The sequence below is a fragment of the Delphinus delphis genome, chromosome 2 (assembly GCF_949987515.2).
Source record: "Delphinus delphis chromosome 2, mDelDel1.2, whole genome shotgun sequence".
In the NCBI taxonomy this organism is placed as follows: Eukaryota; Metazoa; Chordata; class Mammalia; order Artiodactyla; family Delphinidae; genus Delphinus; species Delphinus delphis.
Window position 1 is genome coordinate 28,157,852 of NC_082684.1, and position 25,597 is coordinate 28,183,448.

General features: G+C 45.1%; 1 protein-coding gene across 1 annotated transcript; it reads right to left on the bottom strand.

Annotated features, from left to right (window-relative positions):
* Positions 1–566: 566 nt before the first annotated feature.
* Positions 567–20,439, bottom strand: DLST (dihydrolipoamide S-succinyltransferase). The gene is made up of 15 exons (XM_060004180.1): positions 20,334–20,439; positions 19,722–19,755; positions 17,065–17,113; positions 14,239–14,294; positions 14,030–14,104; positions 13,755–13,810; positions 13,145–13,256; positions 11,480–11,635; positions 11,025–11,101; positions 9,118–9,215; positions 5,621–5,751; positions 4,149–4,222; positions 3,757–3,840; positions 3,187–3,354; positions 567–2,152 (listed from the first exon to the last, which is right to left on the bottom strand). Exons 1-15 carry the CDS (start codon positions 20,394–20,396, stop codon positions 2,018–2,020), a joined length of 1,368 nt encoding a protein of 455 aa, XP_059860163.1. The 5' UTR covers positions 20,397–20,439; the 3' UTR covers positions 567–2,017.
* Positions 20,440–25,597: the final 5,158 nt, after the last annotated feature.

Genomic DNA, 25,597 nt, shown 5'->3' on the forward strand with positions numbered 1-25,597 from the left:
CTGTTCCCGTGACAGACCTTCACATGAACATGGTATCACCGCAAGCGAGATGAGCAGGCAGGGACTGCGTGTGGAAAAGCCAGGCTGAGTTTAAGCCTGGACACCATCAAGCCTATCACACGTAGTCAGCGCAGATTATCTCTCAACCCCGTCCACTCGCCGTCACACACCACTTGCTCCTAGGAGGTGATCTACCCTCATTTGTTCAAATCAACCTTGAGCATCTGGGTACCCACGTGGCAATCGAGTGCAAAATGCGAAACTATGTTGCTCCACCACTCCCCCATCCATCCCAGAAATAACGCAAGGCAACGCCACCAAAATCTAAATGTCTGTTGGTGTTTGAAGGGGCTTCACGCAGGTGAGAACCAGTTTCTCTTCAACAGTGTGGCTTGCCGGGCTCACCAGGTTCAAGGAAGGAAGTGCCCTGGAAGGAAGCCAGGGCACTTTTCTGGATGAGAGGGACATTACGTGTCTTTCAGTGCTAATGACAGTCACAGTGCTGGAGACTTGCACCACCTCAGTAACCAAAAGAAGTACAGAAGCAGGAACCCTGTCTGCGAACATTTGCCCTTTAATTTGCATTTAAAATCAGTTTCTTTAAATATTTTAGTTACAAGTTCTGAATAGTGAAGACATAGGAGATGCTGCAGGCACTCAGTACTGGCTCCCACCCCTTCCCCCTACCCCAACCCCCAGGCCTTGCTTCTTCGCTCAAAATACAAATGGGCACCCTGCACTAAATAAATGGCTCCCTGTGTCAAGTGTCAGCAGCCTCAGGCCTGGATGCAGTTGGATACGAAGCGATGAAGCCCAGTAGCTTTCATGACAAGACGTGTGCATTTAACCATCCTCCGAAGAATTCCAATGACTGTGTCCAGACCCAAAGCAGTACCTCGTAGGTGACATTGGCCATTTCCCCACTGTGCACTAGCATCTTGGGCTGGTTTCCACCACAATCCATCCTCTCCCAGACCTGTGTTCTGTGGAGGAAGCGCTAAGGCTCCGCTCCCTAAGGGCCATGATACAGGAAGGAACAGAACTGCCTCTTCAGCCCACAGGCTTAAACCAATGGAATTTAAAAGCTCAAGACAATGTGAGCCAGTCCACAGTATGCCTCCTTCACTCCAATCTCTACCAGGCGCCATCCAGCCCTTGGTTGTGACACGCTGTCTCCCTGCCATGTGCTAGGATCTGCTCTAGATGAGAATAATGTGGTAGAATGGTCCCAGTGGTCTGGAAAGGGCAGCACAACCACAGCTGGGCATGCTTGTGCCAAAATGGGTCTTCCTGGTACAAAGCTATGACGGAGAGTGTGAGGGCAGGCCTGGGCTCTGCTCCAGCCTCATTTATAACCTCTGACCTCAGAAGCTGTCCTCCCCCTCAACACTGCCTACCCATCCCCTGCCCCTCCGAATCCCCCAGCCTGTGCTTCCTGGAAGAGGTAGAAGAGGCAGCTTGAAGTCAGTGACAGCTGAGAATGAAGATGCCATTTAAGAAGCAAAGCAGCACCTCCTGGCCTGTGGTCAATACCTCCACACGGGTGGAACCGAGTAAGGACGTGCACAGCCAGGACAGAGGTTGCTCCGAGCTTGGGAGGCACAGCACCCTCCTAGGCATCTCTGGAGAACAGACTTTCAAGAGATAGAAACTTAATCACATGGTCCCCGGCAGTTTCCCTATGGTATACTGGACGGGGGAGAAGCAAAATCATCTCAGCGGAGGGCTAATGGAGAAAGGCAGGAATATTAATGAGCATCCATTAAGGCTCTCTCTCTCCCTCAAGCCTAAGGAAATCAGATATTCGAGGGTAAGAGAACGGCGCAGAGAGGGAGAGAGCCTGGCAGGAACACCAAGAGACCTGTGACTGCTGGTTACATAGTGCCCTGGTTTCCTTGCTTGAGAACAACAGCATAGGCCTGTCTGTCACCAGGCTAACCCGGGGCCCGTGAGGGGACAGGGAGAAGACTGGTTTTCAGTTCCTGCATGGTTGATGTGTAGGGCGCATGGCTTCCTCCTACAGGTCCAATAGGAGGACTCTGGGATCCTCTACCGCTGCCTTGATTTTCCGGAGGAAAGTCACGGCCTCTCTGCCATCAATCAGCCGGTGATCATATGTCAGGGCCACGTACATCATGGGCCGCACCTCCACCTACAGAGAAGAGAGGTCGACAGGTTTGTCTGCCCCGTTGTCTGCAGCGGGGCAGAGAAAGCCCAGATGAAAGGGGAGATGACACAGCACAGCCCATAGTTAAGTTCCCAGTTGCAGAGCCTTTCCTGCTTTGCTGCTTCTGGATACGTACAGTATATTCAAAGACCAAGCCCTACCCTGAGTGCAAAGCTCCCACACTCAAAAGCTTAAACCAAGAAAACAGGAGTCTCCTTACAACTGCCTTTAAAAACACAAAACAAAAGAAAACAAAACACCATGCTCTGCCCTCTCACTTGTCTGCTGTCTACAGGGAAGTTCCTCTTCAGTTCTGGCTGCCTGCAGTTGCTTCTTTCGGGTTATAGTAACAACAAAAAAATTTTTTTTTATCCTGGGGTCCACAAATTCTCTGAAACTCTATGCAAAGTTGGGTGTATGAGCATTTTCAGGGAAGATCTATGATTTTTAGATTGAAAAAGGAGTTAGTGACCCAAAAAGGTTCTAAACATAGGAGTCCCAGAAAACATTTTCCTACCAACATATCTTCTAGGGCCAGCTCCAGACCCTTTGCCCTCATTCCGTAAACTCCCAGAAAACCTCTAAGCCTCATCATTACAACTTGGCAGCTTGTAGATGGCTCTGCCCTGCTGTCCTCTGTTCCCCAGGAGCAAGGACCATGTCTTCAACTGTATCCCCACTCTCTACAGCACCTAGAGAATGAAGCCTGTTGACTAGTCCCAGATGAAGGAGCAAGCGTTCTCAGCTCAAAGGTTCTCAAACTTTAACATGCATCAGAATCATCTGTACTTTCTGCTTCACTAGGTCTCGGAAGGGGTCCAAGAATTTGCATTTCCAACAAGTTCCCAGGTGCTACTACTCCACACACAATTTAAGAACCAGTGCCTCAGCTAGTAATTAGAAACTAGGAGATGCAACTTATGCCTGAAAGTATAGCGAATCTTTTATAATGAGCATCTAGTTAGACTTACCTCTCCTTATCGCCTAGCTGCTAGGACATTAATGGTGATGTTCCCTACCTTGCCTCCCACGACCACTGGCCTATCAAAGATGGCATGCATGCCCAGGATGGCAGACTGAGGGGGGTTGATGATGGGCGTTCCAAAGAGTGAGCCAAAAACGCCTCCGTTGCTGATGGTGAAAGTACCACCATCCATATCTTCAATGGCAAGTTCATTCTTCCGGGCCTAAAAACAGATTTTATAATTGAAAGGTAAGGTCAACCCAGCTTTCTTCACCTAAAGGAAGTCCAGAAGGCTCATATCTAAGATCAACGATCCAAGGTCTAGCTTTAACGCGAAAGCATTCAGCTGAGATGCCTATGACTAGTGCTCCACCAGGGGAAAGGACTTCAGAATCTTTACTTTTCTGTGGTTTCCTCTGATGAGCTCTTCAGTCGTAAGAGCACGATAAGCTCCACCAGGAAGCTGTACTTCAGCTCTCGCTTGTGACTGCTGTTCACAGGGGCCACGCACTCCTTTCAGAAGAAAGTGAGGCTCCAGCTCCCTGAGCACCGCTCACTGGCCCAGCCTTCCCCAGGCTCTCTTCCCTGACCTGCCCAGCAGCTCATACCATCCTTTCTCTTTTACCTTCTCTCCCAGTTCACTGATGGTTCGCTCAATATCGGCATAATTCATAGTTTCCACATTCCTGATGACGGGAACCACCAGACCCTGATGAGAGTGAAACGTTCTTTTCAGTTGCAAATTAATAGTACCCTTTATAGTTATAACTCTCTTGATTCAAGCCTATGGTCTCCCCTCCCCCAGAATATCCCCCAGACTCGTGATTAACGGAGTCTAAAATATTTAGGCTTGCCAGAGATAGAAGAACGTGGTATGGTCAAAAACAGGTTACTCTTCTAGTAACTCCCTTCTAAAAAGACAGAACTACAGGAAAGATCTCTCCCAGGGGTCTGCTTCTTCACACAGGTAAGGAGAGAGTCAAAGATCAGAGCTCCCCACTTCTTGCCCCAACATACCCGAGGCGTGGCCACTGCAACGCTGATGTCAATATAATCCCTATACACCACCTCTTTGGTTGTATCATCAATCACTATGAGAGAGAAAACACACATTACATACAACTCCCTAGGCCTAGGCTAGTGAGGAAAAATTTGCATTCATAGAGGAAAAAACCACGGTGCTTGGTACAGTGTGGGGTGACCAACTAGCACAAAACCCACCGCATTACAAGTGGCAGCTGACACTCCTCTTACTCCCATGCCAGCCAACTGTAACTTCCCCCAAGTGCCCTGACTAAGCATGAGCACAGGGGCATCCGTTTCCTTGGCAGCCCTCAGAGGGATCAATACACAGGCTAACACAGGATAAGTATGTGCCAAAGTTCTTGTCAGCTAGCTCTACTCCAGCCCTCCCTTAGCGAACGGCAGGTTTAAAAAGTGTTCCCAAAAAGGGCAAATTAGTAAAGGAAGTGGGGGGATGGGGATGTTGCCCATTCTGCTGCCCACTCTCAACAAGAAGGCAAGCCTCTTTCTAGGAGACTCGGTAGGAAGCAGGGTGGTCTGAGAGAGCAAACCAGCAGCTAAAAATTTAGGTCTGGTGCTCATGAGAAAATACAGGCTTGGGAATCTTTTTCATAGAAAGTCTGCACTGTATTACAGGTAAGACACCCCGGGAAAAGCATGTAAAGTGAGAAAGAGGTCAGGGGAACTCTGAGAAATGCCTACATGTATGTGTAGGCAGAAGCGATGGAGAGAGTCATCAGGAAGCATAAGAAGAACGGAAGAAATAAAGAGATACACATCAGGGTGAAACAAAGCCCTTCCACCCACCTTAGGGCACACCACTTGGCGGAAGGGACTAGGACTTCTATTTCTAGACTTTTAGGGACCCTGCACTGCTGAGGGTTGCAGAAGTGCCACTGTCCTCTCTAATCTTCCAGGGAACAGAGAATTGTCTCAATGGGAAAGAGAACTGCTTGTTAGGTCAACATTCCAATGATGTAGGTGAGCAAAAAGTAAGGAAAATGGGCACCAAGTCCAGGAAAGAGGGGCCAGGCCCAAGGCCTCCCAATGAGGTCCACTGACCAGAAATCAAAGGTCACCCTGGAGCTATGCCAGGTGTAAGAGTCAGGTCCCAAGATAATAGGGCTTGTGGGAGGGTGGGCATCAGCCAGAACACAAGTCTCCACACTGACACGAGAAGCCTGGATGGCTGGCCTGGCTCAGAACTGCCTGTCACCACAGCAGCTGCCAGGCTATGCACTGTGAAGAGAACCTGTTCTGTCCAGCTGCGGGGGAGGAGGTAATCATGACGTCCATTTGGGAAGGTGAGTCAAGAAATCCCCAGGGAAGGTACTCAAGTTTTCACACGTATGAAATAAGAAGTCTTAGTCTGTCGACCGCCGTCTTTGTGTCTGTGTGTGGGAGCAGGTGTGTGTTTACACGCACACCTCCCAGGACCTCTGTGATTCTAGCCACCACAAACTCACCTGCATTTACAACAGGCTGCTCCTGCAAGGCAAAGGCTGAGGCCTTCACGAATGCCGACATGAAGCCTAGTTTGAGGTTATGTTTCTTCAGAAAAGCATCTCTGTGCCGAGACCTCATCTCCTGGATGTTACTGCAAAGACACATTAACATTACAAAACAAACTGACCACAAAAGCAGCCTCAATTCTGACTTTCATACTGGTTTCTAACTCTGTGTACACAGCTGCGTAAGCTTTATTCCCTTACTGTGGACCAACTACCTAAGTTCAAGTTTTGAAATAGTCCACTAGAGGTCAACACAATAACTTTATTCCTTTACAAAACCTGGACGCAAAGGAACCGGATCCAATCTGTCTTTAAGGTAGATTGAGCCCTTTACAGGGCTCCTTTGTGTTCCAGAAGTCAAAGATTTCAGTTACAGACAATATGAACGAGAGCTCAGAGAGCACAGCAACATCCTCACCCTGGACAAGAAAGTGACTTCCAGCTACACTACAATCATGAGCCATCCACACCGAAAAAAGCTTTTTTTTAAGCATAAACAAAGTCCGCAAAGTAAGCACCATTCTTTTTGTCTCATTTATTTTCAAAATACCACCAAACCTGATTATGACTTCCTTGTGACATTCCTCCTGTCTCCTAACTAGTGAAGATGAAATAAACCCCAAAGCCCCACAGGTGCATGGGCTTCATGGGAGCAAAAGCAGTCATGACTATCTGTGGATGGGTATAATCCAGTGTTGTTTTAGGCTCACGAGAAAGTCAGTAGATTCATTCATCTCCCCAGAGTTAGCAGCTCCATCCGCTTGTTCCTTCTACCGTTTTTTTTTTTTTTTGTGGTACGCGGGCCTCTCACTGCTGTGGCTTCTCCCGTTGCGGAGCACAGGCTCCAGACGCGCAGGCTCAGCGGCCATAGCTCACGGGCCCAGCCGCTCCGCGGCATGTGGGATCTTCCCAGACCGGGGCACGAACCCGTGTCCCCTGCATCGGCAGGTGGACTCTCAACCACTGCGCCACCAGGGAAGCCCCCGTTTGTTCCTTCAAACAGGTACTAACACCCACCACACGTGGGGGTCAATGCAGGGCACCAAGATATAAAGATAATAAAGACACAGTTCCTGCTGTTAAGATTAGTTTGATGGACGTGGTTTCCCTGGTATTTAGAAAAGTGACCATGTGCGGATCTAAGCTTTTTAAAGTACAAGCAGCAAGGCCCCTAAGAAGCCTTTGCAAGGTGACCAGTCTTCGTTCCTTCGGGGCTGGTTTTTTCACATACATACAACACATGTGCAACAGAGTTAGTGGGAAATGGCTTTCCCATCATTTTGCTGCAGAAACCTCTGTATTTATGGGAATACAGTTCCGAGATGGAAATCGAATTTAACTTTATCTTAGGCCCAAATGCTCAATTCTCCCTTTCTCTCTATAATGGCCTAATTTGACATTAGCACGAAAGATAAGATGATATAACTTTAACTCCCCCCTTTAGACCTTTTGTTTTTTAAAAGGGAAGTTTTCCTAGGGAGACTGATTGGTTTTAAAATGTTTTGTTTTCCTGAGTCTAACCTCATTTAGTGCTAGGATTACCACCCTAAAGACATTACTGGTTCCCAAGACACAAGAGCTGCAGAAGAGGGAAAGAGGAGTGATAAACATCTCTGCTCTCAAAACTGCCCAAATGCTATTGTCTGGTCATTAAGTAGTTTCTATTTCAGAGCTCTGCCCTTGCAGGCAGAGGCTGGGACAACAGGGGAGAGGAGAAGGTCTCAGAAAGGCCCCTTATGGGTTAGCTGATCAGTGCAAGACCCAAAGGGCACTCAATCTAAACCAGATTACTGACTGCAGTAAGACCCCAGGCCATCATTAAGTGACACTTCGATTAGCTGCTGAAAGGAGATCCAGCTATTGTACTTACCTTCAATCAAAGCTGTTGGGCCAACTGCATCTTTCAAGGCCACAAATATTTACATGTTTTGTCTTAAGGAATTGGGTAGAATTTCAAAGCCCAATTCGATTTGTGTACAATTTGGCCCTAATGCACTGAAACATAAGCTGCAGCCCTTGTGATTCATTAGTCAAGGTCCTTCCCTACATCCTATGGATAGGAGAGAAATCTTTGGCTTGAATGACATCCAGTCTTTTGGGAAGCTTCACAATAGAATGTATGACATCTAGTGAAATGGGCCACAGAGTCCTACTCTGTGAGCGCCACAGCACACTCCCCTCTCTACACTTCTCAGACTCCTTCCAAAGGAGACCAATTTCCTTAATGAAATGTAGATTCACAGACTAAACACTTGGGACAAAAATAAAAAACAAAGAGATGACCTGAAGACTTGATGATTTCACCTCCTGTATTAACTACGAACTCTTACCCTGGCACTTAAAACATTCTGAAGTATGGATCCAACTTTCTCTACCATTCTTTCTTACACATATTTCTCACAGCGATTGTTTCTCAAATGTGTCATGTACTTTCCTGTCTGTGCCAGGTCCATATTGTTAACATCTTCTGGAATGACCTTCCTCCACTATGTCAAAGTGCTAGTCGTTCTTTAAGGTCTATTAAAAATCTCTTTCCTCCAGGAAGCCTTTCCTGATCCCTACCTCCACCCTGTCACCTCATAAACAAATGATCTCATTCTCTTCTCCACTTCATACGTTTTGTATCCTCCTGATACTGACACTAGAGATTTTACTTTCTATTTATCTAAGCAAGATGGTAGCTCTATGAAGGTAAGGGCTCTTTTTCACTCATCTTTGCATCCCCCTCAAATATAGTGTAATATACTGTGCACAGTAAGCACTCAAAAACTGTTTGTTGACTTTAACTACATTCTCTTCCCTACAGTCCTGACACCTATAAACATCAAAGTCTTGAAGAAGATAAGTGAGTCAACGATTAGCTCACTACAGAAATGGGTATACTGAATTAGCCCCTTTGGTTAATTCTGAAGTTTTTCTTTAAAAGCACAACTTGCTTCCCATTTCATTATCAAAGCTGGGAAAGGTGAAAGATACGACAAGCCTATGCCTTTCCACCCACTCAATTCTGAGTCGCTTAGGAAGACACATAAGGAGCAGTCCCAGTGAGAAGGAAGCAGGGTATGGCGCCTGACTCTGGACACGCTGTCAAGTGATTCTGTATCCCTAGGGGAGCCTTGTCAGCCTGGATGCCCTATCTCTCTACTTGTCAGCTCGACAGTAGTCATTAGATTTTCAGACTATTACCAGCCTCGTTTATCAGAAATCACAAGATTCAGGTATAAAAGTAAAAGGCTAAGTTTTTTAGGTCACAGAGGAGGCAGGCACAGTATTAGGAAAGTCGATTAGAGAGTGAAACCAGTGGGTCACTCTGTATAAGTCAACAAGCACTGCAAAGAAGTACTTCTTTCCTGTTAAGTTAGTTTTAGAATCAGCACTAGGTAGGGACTTGGGCAAGTTCAAGTGTTCTCCAAGAAAATGGGCACAGGGAGGAAGAGGACTAGAGCTCTCACCTCATGTCAATCTCATTGAAAGTGGTAAGCATTGCGCAGGTATTCTGAGCCTCCTTCAGACGCTGAGCAATGCGCTGCCGCATCCTATTCATTTTCTCCTGAAAGGGAAAGTGGGACAAGTATTGACCACCTGGTCTCTCTGGAACTAACCCTTCACACTTAGTCTGAGGGAGCACTGGGCTTCCTAGGAGTGGATAAGGACAGACTGTAGTATCTAAATACAGGGAGAGATCCAGGCTTCCTCTTTCCTGTGGTGGCCTTGCTCCTCTGTGCAAGAACAAGGAAACACAAACTACCCACTCAGATGTGCCTGAAGTTTGACCAAGAATAGAGGCCTACAACAAACACATGAAAAGATGCTCAACATCACTAATCATTAGAGAAATGCAAATCAAAACTACAATGAGGTTATCACCTCACACTAGTCAGAATGGCCATTATCAAAAAATCTACAAACAATAAATGCTGGAGAGGGTGTGGAGAAAAGGGAACCCTCTTACACTGTTAGTGGGAATGTAAATTGATAAGCCACTATGGAGAACAGTATGGAAGTTCCTTAAAAAATTAAAAATAGAACTACGATATGACCCAGCAATCCCACTACTGGGCATATACCCTGAGAAAACCATAATTCAAAAAGAGTCATGTACCACAATGTTCACTGCAGCACTATTTACAATAGCCAAGACATGGAAGCAACCTAAGAGTCCATCGACAGATGAATGGATAAGGAAGATGTGGCACGTATATACAATGGAATATTACTCAGCTATAAAAAGAAATGAAATTGAGTTATTTGTAGTGAGGTGGATGGACCTAGAGTCTGTCATACAGAGTGGAGTCAGAAAGAGAAAAACAAATACCGTGTGCTAACACATATATATGGAATCTAAAAAAAAAAATGGTTCTGATGACCCTAGGGGCAGGACAGGAATAAAGACACAGACGTAGAGAATGGACTTGAGGACACGGGGAGGGGGAAGGGTAAGCTGGGAAGAAGTGAGAGAGCGGCATGGACATATATACACTTCCAAATGTAAAACAGATAGCTAGTGGGAAGCAGCCGCACAGCACAGGGAGATCAGCTCGGTGCTTTGTGACCACCTAGAGGGGTGGGATGAGGGTGGGAGACGCAAGAGGGAGGGGATATGGGGATATACGTATGCATATAGCTGATTCACTTTGTTATACAGCAGAAACTAACACAACATTGTAAAGCAGTTATACTCCAATAAAGATGTTTCTATTAAAAAAAAAAAAGAATAGAGGCCTCGCATATGGTTTGATTTAAAAACCAAAACCAATTTATGGAAGAGTGTGGGGTAGGGCTAGCCAGCCCAGGAGTCATTGCACAAAGGGAAATTTCTGGTAATAAAGACTTGCCCGAGAATAGCTACTGGTGGAATGGAAACTCAGAGGCAACAAACTTTTGAGGCTATAGTATTTTTAGGAGGTATTCTCAGGCAGAGGAACCCACCCTCTTGACCATACTTCCTTGAGGTCTTATGTCTGCTCCTGACTGCCACTGGGTAGCCCTCAGCTAAGTATCCCGGAAGTATAGGAATAGAGCTCACTAAACCACCTCTCCGAAGTATGCGTTATCGTGGGAGGGAAGGGATGCGTCACTAGGCTACCATCCCCTGCGTATATCTTACTCACCCACAGCATTTCACTGCTGGCATAACAAAGTGGGAAAAACCAATGGACAAGTGTTCAGAAGACCTCTGGTTCTAGTCCTGTCATCTGACAGTCATGTCACTGAACAAGTCACATCCTAAACTCAATTTCCTTGTCAAGGCCAAGGGAATCAGCTGCCAGCCATTCAAACGTAGGCAGAGCATACCCACTCCATTAATCTCAGCACTGCCCCTCGGCTTCTTTCTTGGAAGTGGTCCTCAGAGACTTACCCGATGTTCTGAACGCAGACCTGTGCCAGCTCCTGGCTCAGCTACTGGAGGGGCAGCAGTGGGTTTTACGGCAGACACTGAAAATGAAGAAAGGGTACACTGCATCAGAAAATGAGAAACATTTACTTGAGTACATGCCAGTGCTTTCATACCGTACTGTCACTTAATCTTCAAGATATGCTGAGGTGAATTACTATCATTCCTACTTCACGAACGAACAATCTGCTCAGAGAAGTTAAATAACTAGCCTAAAGTCACACAGCTATACACTCAGCTAAAAAGCTGAGATGCAAACCCTTTGTATCAGGTCTTCTGATACAAAGTCTAGAATTCTTTCTACAAAGCAGACAGTGGAGCCTGTTCAGAGCCGTAATTAGTCTTAGACTGTGAGGGAACATGACATAAGATGAGATGTTGTTCTCCCACATAAAGACACGTGGGAGCCAGAGGCTTACCTGGTTTGCTAGTGAGAGGTTGTGAGGGCGAGGGCACTGGTGGCATCTGAGTGGGTATAGATGCTGCAGGGGGAGGAGGAACTGCCGATGCTGCAGGTTCTGCTTTTGGGGCTGCGGCAGCAGGAGCTTCGGCTGGCCTGGCCTTAGCAGGAACAGCTGAAAAACAGGAAAAATAGATGCCATTGGCACTATCTAGAATGGAAAGCAACCAAATTGCAGATACTAAGTAGAATTTAGCAGCAAAAGCTCTATCTCCAATCAATTAACAAATGCTTCCTGAGTATTTGCTATACATGTAAAGCTTTGAGATACACAGAATGATTTAAGGCACTATGCTTCTATTCCCCAGGGCTCCTAGATGTCCTACGTTAGATAACTGACTTAATTCAGCTGCCTTCCTGATTTCACAAATATCTACTGATCATCAAATTCAGCCAGTACTTTCAAAGCACCTACTGAAGTCCATGGTAATGTAAACTTCAAAGCAAAAGAAACCCAGGTAATTTAAGATGTTAAAATACACACATAAGAGCAACACCTTTCTAGTTATGGTAATACTGATCGTCTCCTCTTCTATTTTAACATCCCATGTGGGAGAATACTCTTAACTATTAAAACTTAAAAGTTTAAATAATCAAGGGCACATTTAGACTGAAGACTTCAAAGCATTTTATCTAGGGTAACTTTATAAACCAATGAGGTGGTCAAGCAATATAAATTCACAACTTTAAATATTTTTGATTTTACCAATTTGGACATCACATCTGGGTTTACATTTAAATTAGAAGAACATTCTCTTAAGGAATGATCAGAAGATGAAATTCTCCAACTAGAAGAATCAATCTTATCCCCTAGCCTTCTACTGTATGTTGTTTCTATTCTGGGCTTCTGGTCTTGCCCTGATCAATCATAACGATGCAATCTACCATCTTTCTGCTTAACTATCTTAACAATGAAAAAAATACTTTAGTAGTTACAGCATTTAATTAAGAATCAGAAAGTTCTTTTCTAATCTCTAATACTGGCTGTGAGATCCAGTACAAATTCATTTCCTTATTTCTCATTTCTTCCCAAGAGAAATCCAACTCTCCCTAAAAAATGTTATGAGAGAATAGATATGAAAAAACTACACCAAATTCTCTATAACAGACAGGATGAAATACTACTTCTCGTTTTAGAAGAGTGGCTCCCAGCCCTAGCTGTGTATCAGAATCACTTGGAGAGCATTAAAAACAACAACAACAACAACAACAATGAAAACTATGATAAGATAACCAGGATCTGAAAACCCCAGATTTAATATATCAGAATCCCTGGGACTCAGAATCTAGGCATTTGTATTATTTTTAAAGCCTCCATGTGACTCTGACGCCGGGATTGGGGTGGGGGGAAATCACTGTCTTTAGAATCTTCTTCATTCCTATTTAAGAAAAGGTCCAGCACAATAAAGAACAGAGTATTATGAGCTTTATTTTTTTAATACCCTTTTCTTCTAAAACTTGACATTTAAAGTTCACAATATAAATAGCTCCCCTCTTACTGCCTCAAAAAGGGCAGAGGGAATGCCAAATGGTCTTTGAGGTATCAAGGAATTAGTATATTATGCTCAGCCCCAGTTCCAAGGGGGAACACTGGAGACCTTGACAACCAGGAGAACTTCTTTACCGCCAGTTTTCCTGAGTGTGAAAAGAGGAGTGCCTCCTTCTACTTTTCCCCCATCAGGTACCAAAAGAGCTTCAATCATGCCATTTGCTGGTGATGGAACCTGCACAGATGTCTTGAAAAGAAGACAGATGGAGAAAGAGTCCAAATTTTTACTCAGCATTAGAAAATTAATTGTATAGAATCTCAAATGAGTCACAAGAGTTGCAACACAGATACACAAGACCCTGTATATAGAAACACCAAGGCCACACTTTCAGAGTAAGAGTAATCAATGCTACTGTGAAGATTCACCCTTTCCGTCCTTTCTCAGAACACTAAAGCAAGATTCAGTTAATGTGTTTCCAAGTGATACATAAAAACAACTGGAAACAGCTCATGCACACACACACAAAAGCTATAAAACTAAAGCTATTAAAGTACATAGTACATACACCTAGAACAATCTAAAATTAAACTTTTAATGTTTTCTTTTTAATGAGCTATTCCAACAATTTTACAACTGAGGCAGTTAAAAATTATCTATAACCAACAGTTAAGTCCCTGTTCCTTTCATTAGGTTAAGAAACCAAGGGGAGACCATGAAAAGTTGGTACTAATAGGACAAGCCTACCTTGTCAGTTTCAATCTCACAAACCACTTCATCTTCTGCAACTGTGTCTCCAACAGCTGAAAAGATAGTCAAAGGCTACCTCTTAGGGTGCAGGGGGGAACCCTCCAGTAGCCACAAAATCCCCATTGGCAGGTGTGTTACAAGACCCCTTTCCTAAAGCCAGGGGAAAGTACACTGCAGGTAAAGAAAAGGGTGGAGCCACTGATTATCGTGGGGGTAAAGGGGACTTTTCAAAAGTATTTAAACTTAAGAAGTGAGAAGGCACTAAATCTTACCTTTCTCCCACCTGACATCCCCTTCTGTGACAGATTCTGCAAATGCTGGGGTATTGACTGTAATCACATCATCCTCTAGTAAAAGAGGGGGAAAAAAAATCACATAGTCCACATTTCTCCTTTTTAATTTTTTTCTTTAATTAAATTCAGTCAATTGTTCTTCCATTAAAACTCCATTCCCAATAAGGTAGGGAGCTGAAGGTACTTACTGCACACAGCTGTAGTTCTGAAAAAGCGAACACTGAAGACACTACTGCTGTTAATGCTAGAAAACAAACATAAAAGTAAACTCCTTTAACAGGTGATTCACTCACATTTTAGTCTAGATAAGGCATCACGGGTCACCTTCCCTTTTTTATTTTCATTTTTTAAATTTTTATTGGAGTATAGTTGATTTACAATGTTGTGTTAGTTTCTGCTGTCAGCAAAGTGAATCAGTTATACATATATCCACTCTTTTTTAGATTCCTTCACCTTCCCTTTATTTTTTATTATTATTATTTTTTTTTTTTTTGCGGTACGCGGGCCTCTCACTGTTGTGGCCTCTCCCGTTGCGGAGCACAGTCTCCGGGCACGCAGGCTCAGCAGCCATGGCTCACGGGCCCAGCCGCTCTGCGGCATGTGGGATCCTCCCGGACCGGGGCGCGAAACCGCGTCCCCTGCATCGGCAGGCGGACTCTCAACCACTGCACCACCACGGAAGCCCCACCTTCCCTTTAAATCAGTGATTCTTGACTAGGAGTGCCCATCAGTGTTACCTGGGAGAACTTTTTCAAAGCATACATGTCTAGGCCCCATTCCCAGAGATTCTGACTCAGCATGTCTAGAGCAAAGCCTGGATGACTTGGGTGTCTTAAACAGTGAGTCCCTTGGGTGAGTGAAATGTGCTGCAGTGAAATGCCAGCTCTCCCAGAACAGATCTAGTTTGGGTCTTTGAAGAAAAAGATAGCATCTTGGCTCTTTGCATACCCACCAAAAGGACTCAGCTTCCTGATGACGTTTTTTTCTTAACTAAATGCAAGTAAGATAAATTGTGTGTCCTCAGGGTACATGCCACTGTGCCACATACAACAGAATTTCTGTCCACACGATTATAGATTTATATAGGACAGCAAGATGAGACAGTTAACAAGTAAAACAAGGTGTTATATGCAAAACAAACAAACAAACAAAACACCAAAAAACTGATACAGTATCTCCTAATCTGTTCTCTTGCCAGGAGGCAGCATATCAGTCCATTCTGGACTCATTCAAGAGGAACTTCAAAAGAGCAAGGTAGGGCTTCCCTGGTGGCGCAGTGGTTGAGAGTCCGCCTGCCGATGCAGGGGACACGAGTTCATGCCCCGGTCTGGGAAGATCCCACATGCCGCGGAGCGGCTGGGCCCGTGAGCCATGGCCCCTGAGCCTGCGCGTCCGGAGCCTGTGCTCCGCAACGGGAGAGGCCACGACAGTGAGAGGCCCGCGTACCACACACACAAAAAAATATATTACCTTGTATGCACAAAATCATTAATAGTGGTTACCACTGGAGAGTGGGACACGTAGATATATACGGTATCCATGGTTATCTGTTACATACACACACATTTTGGAAGAGTGATTTGGACTGATGGGGACTTTCTACACTTCAGGACTGTTTGAATATTCTACCATAAGCATCTTTATAACAGAAAAGTATAACAGATTTAAGTTGCCTTTTGATATTTTTATTTTTATAATTTCAAAATAACTATAAGGTCTATGTAAAATCAAGGGGAAAATGTATGTTATTAAAAAAATACAGAACACAAAGTGTTCTGCCAACAGTTTACAACCATGTATAGGTACATGTTCGTAGGCAAGAACTAACAGGTAATGTATAAATGCAGAGACTGCTCTCTGAGGACACCCGAGAACATGGAGCACTGGCTTCCTCTGGGAAGAGAAACTTGGTGGCACCGGAGAACAGGAAAAAATCTTCTCATGGACACTCATTTTACTTCTGAACCATGTAAATTTATAAGCTATTAAATAAAAACATAAAACCAAAAATAGTTTTACAATAAAAGATTTTTAAGTAAAATGGGTACCTTATTCATGAAAAAAGACAATATACAACACAAAAACAGTTATTAGATTAGAGTAATACCCTAATGTGTGATCCTTATCCCTCAAAGTTTAGGGTATTTTAAAATAATTTACTTTTGAATAGTTATTTATTGCATTTATTGCATAGGATTTGTGGCTGCTCCACTTTTCATTTAAACTGCAGATGAGTAACACATTTTGAATCTCCCTAAATAACTTTTAAATTACAAAAGTATTAGATGTTAACAGTAGAATACTTAGAAACAGCAAAAAGAACATTTACAATGGGATTATGCTTGTAATGCACAGTGAAGAAGGAGCCAATCTGCTCACCCTTCATTTTGAAGATCCTACCTGTAGAGAAAATAGCTTGACAGCTGCTCAACAGGTAACTAAAGAGCATCCTCTTACCACCACCCTGAAAATACTTGGAATGCAAAGTAGCATTAAGCAACATTCATAAGCAGAAGTTAATCTGAAACACACATGGGTGGCCTTTCCCCAAACTTTGCATTATGCAATAATAGCATTCCCTCTGAACTAGGCAAAGTCCCATGACTCAACTGACTAGTCTTCTGCTTTTACTGTTTCTAAAATGAGTAACCATGCAACCAAACAGATGCTCTTAATCTCCACAATAGATGTAACCTCCAGTCCCTCAGCTTCACTTGTATCCAACCAGAATATTTAGGAGCACCTTTCTATATCTATTCCCATAAAAAGAGGATTCCAGCTTCACTTCCATTATAATCTAAACACCTCAGGACAGACACACTCCTGGTCCAGCACTTAATTAACATGGGGCTGAAGCTCAAGCACATGTCATAAATTAACATCAAGATTAGGTAGAGGGACTCAACATGACCAGCTTGATTACTGGGCTTGAAAGACAGTTAAGACAGCAGATGGTTCAACTGGTGTCTTAAATACCCCATGTCCACATATCTGTGCTTCCCAGTGATACTTACACAGTCTTCCTGCTGTCAGGGTAACCTGGTCCCTGACATAAGGAGATCCCTGCAAGAAACAAAACAACTCTTAACCAACAACTCTTTATCTTATACAGGATACCTGCTGGGAATGGAAAAGAAGTCTGTTCACCCCCTAACTCTGAGGTAGAACAGGATCAACAGCAGGCAACAACATAATCTTTATCACACAGAGCCCTGCTTCTTAAACTTTTCCACCACAGCAATAGTAATGGCAGAGAACAACATGCATGTGGGACTTTGGGTGGGAATGGCTTTGAGGAAGAAAGGGGAGAATTCTATAATCTTATTTATCTTAAAACTCATAAACTTTCATTATCCCTTTATGTTTTCATAATAAAATGCTCTACTCCCCAAGACTTCAAATACAATTGAAGCTTGAAAAAGACACATGATGGCTTATCCTGTGACTACATATAGCCTAATCAGAGAAGCAGTGGGAATGTTTGATCTGAGTTTGTTTCCCTGGTTACTTAAAATGCACTGAGCAGGAAGTCTTGTTGCCTGAACCCCAGTAGCAAAGACTAGGCTACTTCAGGCCTAAGGTCTCCAGCTTGCTCTAGGACCAAGCAAATCATTGTCCCTCCTTTCAGTTTATTGTTTTCCTACACTCTTCCCGAGGCCTTCCACTCTGGTCATACTCAACAAGGTGCGAGCTCCTTTCTGCCCCACCAATTGTCCTTATCACGGATAACTGCACTTCTTCAACTGACAACTGATTACTATATCTGCTTCACCTGATTATATTCTTTCATGTGTCTTATTTTTTCAGATCTATTAACAACTCTTTCTGAACCACGGGCAGGGTAAACACCAAATGGGAGACAACTCTCTCTTGTGCCCTCCTCCTTACAAACACCCCCAGGGTTTCAGAGGCAAGTTAAGTCACCTCTATATCCAGTAACCAATGATGCTGCAGTACAGATCCCAAACACAGCATATATTTGAGCTAGAACAGTCAGCAGCCCTTACTGATTTTTGGAACCCTAACTCCAATTTAGAGTTCATCCTATAGCAAGTTTCATTTGTACAGTGTTTAAGAGTTTATAAAAAGCTTTCACGTAATGACCTCATTTTGATTTTTGTGTCTCACAACTCCCTGAAGTGGAACGACCATCTGCCATTACTCCCGTTTCATATATAAGCAGGGCTTCTGGAAGTTAAGTGACTAGCCCAAGGAGAAGCCCTGAACCACAACGCAACCCCCAAATACAAGGCTCTTCCCATTGTCCTGCCAATCTATGAAGCGGAGAAAATGTTTACTGACATTTTTCAAAATTCCAAGTTAAAAAGTTTATTACCGAGAGTCCACTATGAGCGAACACTGTGCTAGGTGCCTATGATCTCATGACTCTAAGGATAAAGTCCAAAAACTTTCCATATTCCTGTCTAGCCCTCCCAGACAGGCTTCCTTTCCATTTCTATGACCGGTCAAGTCTCTTCCTGCCTGAAAACCTTTGCACAAGCAATCCCTTTTGTTTAGAATATCGTTCTCCTGGCCAACTCCTATGTATTCTTCAAGACTTAGCTTAAATGTCACTTCTTTGGGGAAGCCTTTACTGACGTTGCCACCACACTCTCCACCCTCCCAAGCCTGGCTACATCATCCCATCCTCTCATTACACTCCACTTCTCCTTTATAGTAATCACAATGTAATTATGTCCTTAGGTATGCATAAATATATATTTGTTTTCTCTCCAAGTAGCCCCTAAGATCCTGGAGGGTAGAGACCACCTCTATCCCTGTCACGTAGCACACTGCCTGGCATGTAGTAAGAATTCAATAATCTGTTGATTATATGAGTAAATGATAACATGGTGGGTTAGGAGTTCGGGCTGAGGAATAGGCAGACCTGGCTTGACCAATAGTTGGCTGCATCACCTTGGTCAAGGCACTTAACCTCTCTTAAGTCTTGAGTTATACATTTGTAAAATAGAGAAAACACCTCTTTCACTCTTTCTTGATGATTAACTGAAAAAATGCACAGAAAGCACTCAGAACAATGCCTGGCACACAGAATGCCCACAATAAGATCAACTCATTCAACAAATACTTATGCCACGCATATAAAGAACTGTTGAGATAAAACCTAAATTCTCGCTAGTCTCTATGCCATCTTCTATCTCATGCCACTCTCTCCCTCAACTAATATGCTCTGGCCAAACCACCCTTTTTCCAGTTCCCAAATACTGCCAAGCTTTTCCCTCCTCAGGGACTTTGTACATGCTATTCTCTTTCTTTCTCCTGCTTTTCATCCGGCTGGCCTGTCACATCCTCTGGGTCACAGCTTTAGTGTCCAGCTTCGTATGTTTCCTTCTCAGCATTTAACCAAGATTCACAATAGTTCACTTGTTTAGCAATTTACATTTTTTCTTTCCCACTAGACTGTAAGCTCCAGGAGGGCGAGAACCCATCACTGCTGGATCCCTTGTGAGGGCCTAACATGGTGCCTGACACTCAGCAGATACTGAGTAGCTAAGTGCTAAATGAATAAATGATAGCTGTTATTAAACAACACCTGTTTCACTTCTATCTATCTGAACACGATGCGAAGAAACACAGGCACCCCGATTTCCTCGCATACTGCTCTGCCCAGGAGGAGAGCATTTTAGGTGACGGCAAGGGCAGAACTTACCAGGCAGGGAACGTCTCCCTAGAGGGCAGTTCCCCTGTTGAGAAAGAAGACATTATCGACGTCACCCAAGACGAAAGGGGAGAATAAACAGCTTTCTCTTTCAAGCACAGACTCAAAGCTGCCCAGGTGCCGGTGACAGGCGAATCTCATGACTCCAAAAGGTGAAGGCAACAGCCTGGGCGGGCTCTCAGTCCGTCAGCACACGGGGCCTGCCAAACTATCTCAACTTCCCAACCGGATTGATATCCACCAACTTAAACAGGAAGCGGGCCCCCGAATCCCGTCGGGGCTTCCGCGGCGCCTCCTCCCGAACTCTGAGTCTCGTGCGGGGGCGGGCGCGGCTCTAAGGCGGCTCCTCCGCCGGGGCGGAGGGTGGGGTCCAGCAGGGGACGGGGCGCCGGCTGTCTCGGGAAGGCGACGGGCCGGTGAGCTCCGCAAGACGGCCCCGAGGGCAACAGCGGCTCTGGGCCGCCCAGCCCGCGGCCTCCGAGTCCCAGTGCCCTTGGTGCCCGGCCTGGCCGGGGCGCCACGCCCCTGTCCCTGTCCCCAAGCCGCCCGTCCGCCGCCGGCGAGTTTCTCACCCGCCGGGGCCCCGGCCCGGCCGTACCATACCTTCTGGAAGGCGGAGAGCGAGCGGCTGAACGCCCGGGACAGGAAGCGGGACCGGGACAGCATCGCGCCGGCGGTGGCGGAGGCGGCGGAGCGGAGGGCAGGCGGCCACCGGATATAGGGCCCGGCAACAACCGGAAGCGGGGCGGGCCGCGGCACCCGCCGCTCGGGGAGGGGTGTTCGGAGCGAACCACTGGCGGGCGGGGGGAACCGACGGGCAGCGCGGAGCTGCCACCGCCTCAAGCCAGCTGTCCGCGCTGGTGAGGCTGCCGCGCTGCCAGCCGGCCGGGCCGGTCCTCCCGAAGGTGCCCCTCTGTCCTGGCACCCAGGGGCACCGCGCCGTTCCTCCTCTGCACTACCGGAAAAGAGCCGAAGGCGGCATGGGCTTCGAACTCGGACCTTGGCAGACTTGCCTGCCTTATCTTACACTTGTGTGGCCTTGGGCAGGTGACATTGCCTTCCTAAGCCTCAGGTTCCTCAAATATTGAAAAAAGCAATAATCACTTGCCTCGCTCCCTAACACCGGAACAAAGAAACAGAACCCCAAGGAACCTCTAAAGGGCTCCCATTGCCCTTTAACCGAGTTGAAGATCTTCACCAAGTAGGCTTACTTCTGCATCCACATCTCCTGATCTGCCATAGTGCCAACTCAAACTGTCTCCAGCTGAGCTAATTGTTCCCCATACATCCTGTACATTTTGAAGGCCATTCATTTGTCACTCTACCCCCAGAATATAAAATCCATAAGATTAGGGACCTTGTCTGGTTCACTGATGTATCCCCAGCAATTTTTTAAAATTACAGTTTTGTTGCGATATAATTGACATGTAGCACTGTGTAAGTTTAAGATATACAGCGTAATGATTTATGTGTATCATGAAGTGATTATAACAGAAAGTTTAATGAATATCCGTTGTCTCATATAGGTACAAAATTAGAGAAATTAAAAAGAATTTTTCTTGTGATGAGAACTCATGACTTATGCTCTTAAAAACTTTCATATATAACATACAGCAGTGTTAATCTATCATGTTGTGCGTTACCTCCCTAGTACTTATTTATCTTATAACTGGAAGTTTATACCTTCATCCAATTCCCCCACCTCCCTCACCTCTGGTAACCACAAATAAGATTTCTTTCTCTATGAGTCTGTTTGCTTGTTTTTGAAATATAATGTATCCCCAGCACTTAGAACAGAGACGGTCACGGTTTAGGTGTGCAATAAATATTTGTGGGCTGAATTTGGGCCTCCCAGCTTTGGGCAGATCATGCTTCAAAGTGAAAGCAGGTAGCACTCCCTCTACTCTTTAGTTTATCCTCCCCTCAAAGCCCCAGGCCCCGGAGTATCCACTTTTACAGTTTGCCTTCCTAATAGAAAAGGTGTTCTATAAGCTTCAGTTTGAGTTAAGAATGAATGAGCCGCTTGGTACCTACTCATGTTGGTTTCTTTAGCTGAGTCTTCTTACCTGATCCTTAGGAGCTTTATGATGCCTTCACTCACCCAAACCCTGAAAGCACTTCCACTGCAATTCTGGAGGGATGAGCAGAAGCCCTAACTTTAAATAGAGAAAACACCCTTGTCCTGCAGCTGCCTCTGATCAAGTCCTCAGCATCCTTCACCTGGATTGTTTAAAAAACTTCCTGGGGACTTCCCTGGTGGTGCAGTGGTTAAGAATCCCCCTGCCAATACAGGGGACATAGGTTCTGAGCCCTGGTCCGGGAAGATCCCACATGCCACGGAGCAACTAAGCCCATGCACCACATCTACTGGGCCTGAGCTCTAGAGTCCGCGAGCCACAACTACTAAGCCCACACACCGCAACTACTGAAGCCCGAGCGCCTAGAGCCCATGCTCCGCAACAAGAGAAGCCACCGCAGTGAGAAGCCCGAGCACCGCAACGAAGAGTAGCCCTCACTCACTGCAACTAGAGAAAGCCCACACGCAGCCAAAAATAAATAAATAAATAAATTTATAAAAAATTTAAAAAGCTTCCTGAAAGGACCTGGGCCTCCACTCTCACTTTCTCTAACACATCCTCCACACCTGTGTCAAAGATGTCTTTGAAATGCAAATCTAATCCTGTCACTCCCCTGCTTAAAGTCCTTCGGTTGCTTCTCTGTCAGTAGGGTAAAGTCCAAACTCTTCAACTTGACCAGGCACCTGGAAACCTGGCCTCTGGCTATATTGCAATCCTCTCCCTAACCTTCCCCACCCCCATTCTCCCAGGTGCTGAACTTTAGTGCTATTTCACTCCTTCACATCTTTGCCCGGGCTGCTCCCAACTCCTATTTACCTAGGGACTCCTAATCATCCTCTAAAAGTTTTTTGAATCCCTTCCTAATCCCCTCTAGCAGAGTTAACAGATATCTTTTCTGTTTTTCCAAAGCATTGTGTCTGTATCTCTACCTTGATTGTAATGTCATTTTTACCTGTCTGTCTCCTCTATTGGGCACAACAGCAGAAGGAAAGAGATGACTGTATTTTCCTAAATCCCCTGCACAGGACACAATGGCTGGTACTCTGTAGGTACTCAATAAATACAACTGGAATGATTAAATACTGTCATGCTGACAGCACTGCTGGATGCAGCTAAAGAGTCCAGAAACAGTAATCAGGACTTGTGGCAATCCTTTGCAGGGGTTGCTGTTAATATTTCTTAGATAACTACTTAATTTTTTCAGTTTTAAATAATTAATATTTGAGATTCTGATTGAGAGTTTAGAAGCTCAGGCCTGGATAATGTGGCAAAGCATTTCTCCTGGAGTTTCAGTGATTGCCCAAGTTAATTAGATGTTATAGTCAGACACCACACACGTAGGAGTGCACACACACACACAGTTGCGTGCAAAATTTCTCTCACAGGATAAAGGTTAAAACTGATTTCCTTGAGAGTCACATATGAGCTTCCGTGGAGCCCAGGGTCCAACTCAATAAGCTCACACCTTCTTCTGTATCTAAAGCCTTTCAGGACACAGCATCACCTATTGGGACAGGAGTTGATAAATACAAGTTCATAAACTTGTGTTTATGGCAGGGTTCAAAAGAAGATTTTTATGGCAAAATATATATTCAAAAGGGTGTATAAATATATGTGTATGATTTAAAGAAAAGTAACAAAAAGAATACCCACACTCGCCATGCAGCTTAAGAAATGACAAAGCCCTATGTGACCCTCCTTGCTGGTCGTCCCAGTTAACCACTGCTATACTGAATTATATATTAACCATCCCCGGGCTTTCATTGCAGCTTCAATATGCATGTGTCCTAAACTGTACACATGTTTTTGTTTATTCTTTAAATTGAGGAAAAGATGTATTTAGTTTCAAATTATATAAGAAAAAGAAATGTGTTTCTAGGAAGAATAAATGGCTCAGTTAATTTATAAAAACACCACAGAGAGGGCAGCTCAGCTTAAATAATACACACAGCATTCTTTCTCTTTAACTGAAATTCCCCAGTATTCATAAGTGTGGTCTGAACTATACACTCACATCCTTACTTATATTTTTTCTAATATTATTGACCAGATGATAGATGGAGCTAGAGCCTGGGGTCCATAAAATAGAGACTATACCCTATATTCACTTTGAATTACTCATGATACCTAGATTACATCTATCTCTTCATTCAGTTGTAATTAAAAATAACGGATAGATGAGTACTCAGCGAAAATCTAGACATTTTGGCCTTTTTTTTTTTTTTTTTTTTTTTTTGCGGTACGCAGGCCTCTCACTGTGGTGGCCCCTCCCGCTGCGGAGCACAGGCTCCGCCCGCGCAGGCCCAGCGGCCATGGCTCATGCGCCCAGCCGCTCCGCGGCACGTGTGATCCTCCCGGACCGGGGCACGAACCCGCGTCCCCTGCATCGGCAGGCGGACTCTCAACCACTGCGCCACCAGGGAAGCCCCTTGGCCTATTTTTAAACGTAATATAAATGGAATCACAGTACCTGTGTCATTCTGTGATTTACATCTTTCACTCAACATTACATTTTGAGGCTTTATCCATGTTGAATTGAGCCTTAGTGCATCGATTTTCATTGCTGTATTTCACAGCATTCACTCCACTTCCCAAAATGAAGGAGGAGAAGTTGCTAAAATTCTAGTGATGTTGGGGGGAAATGATTTTGCCAGTGAGTTCTCCCCAGCTCTGCCAAAGAAGGGGGCTTTTGGCCCAGCAAACAGCCTCCCCAAAAGTGTTCAGACCTCTGCTGGAGGGAGAAGCTGCATAGCCTTCCTGCAGAGCCGAGATGCCATATTTTTGGCGCTGGCCTGGTTTCCATATCCTCAGGATGCGTGAGGGGTAAGGAGAAAGATGTTCACTTTGGAGCTGACTCTCTGGAGAATCTGGAAGCCGAGGTCAGGAGCTCCCTGCTGGAGGCCAGTGTAATGGGCGAAGCTGGGTAACTCAGTCTCAAAATATCAAGGGGCTCCGTGGATCCTTAGGCAAGGACAGAAGAGATGGCATTTCAAGAAGGTCCTCTCTGAGCTGGCTTTTCTGGACATCTGAGATGGGGTGGGAGTGGGAGATGGCAGGGGGGCAGCCAACCAGCTCTGGCCTCTATCTGCATATTCATAACCCCCCCACACTGGTTGGCTGCGCTAGGCAGCCCTCACTGTCCCCAGTGCCAGCGGCTGCAGCAGGGCTGGGTCTGTCAGATGGTGCCTTGCACTGAGAAGAGGTGGGAGGCTTCCCTTACCCAGCCACAGGCACCAGGCCTGCCTGGGGAGGAAACAGGGAAACCAAAATCACTTCATGATTGTGGCTGTGTTGCTGCTCCAGTTCCTGGGGTGGCGAGCCCCACCTGGCTGAAGAGCCCAGGACCGGACCTCCCTGAGGGCGTCTTCTCTGTGAGTAACACCATCCCTTCCATTTACCTTTCCAGAGCACTTTTTATGATGATGGAATGTTCATTTTAAAAAATTTCAAGTATGCAGAAAAGTGGAGAGACTAGAGTAACAACACCCATCTATAAACCCATCACCTAGATTTAACCATTGTTCATATGTTGCCGTATTTGCTTCATCTATTTTTGTTGGCAGAAATACTTTCAAGTAGATCACAGACAGTGAGACTTTTCACTCCTAATACCTCACTCTCTAATACCCTGGTATGCTTCTCCGAGCAGTTTCGAAGCTCATCTTTCATTAGGTTCTCAGACAGTCTTAGTGAGGGGGTGATTATCATCCCCATTTTAGAAAAACAGATAAGGCATAAAGTGTGGCTTGAGGGCAAATGGCTGGGAGTAGAGCCCAGACCTACTAACTC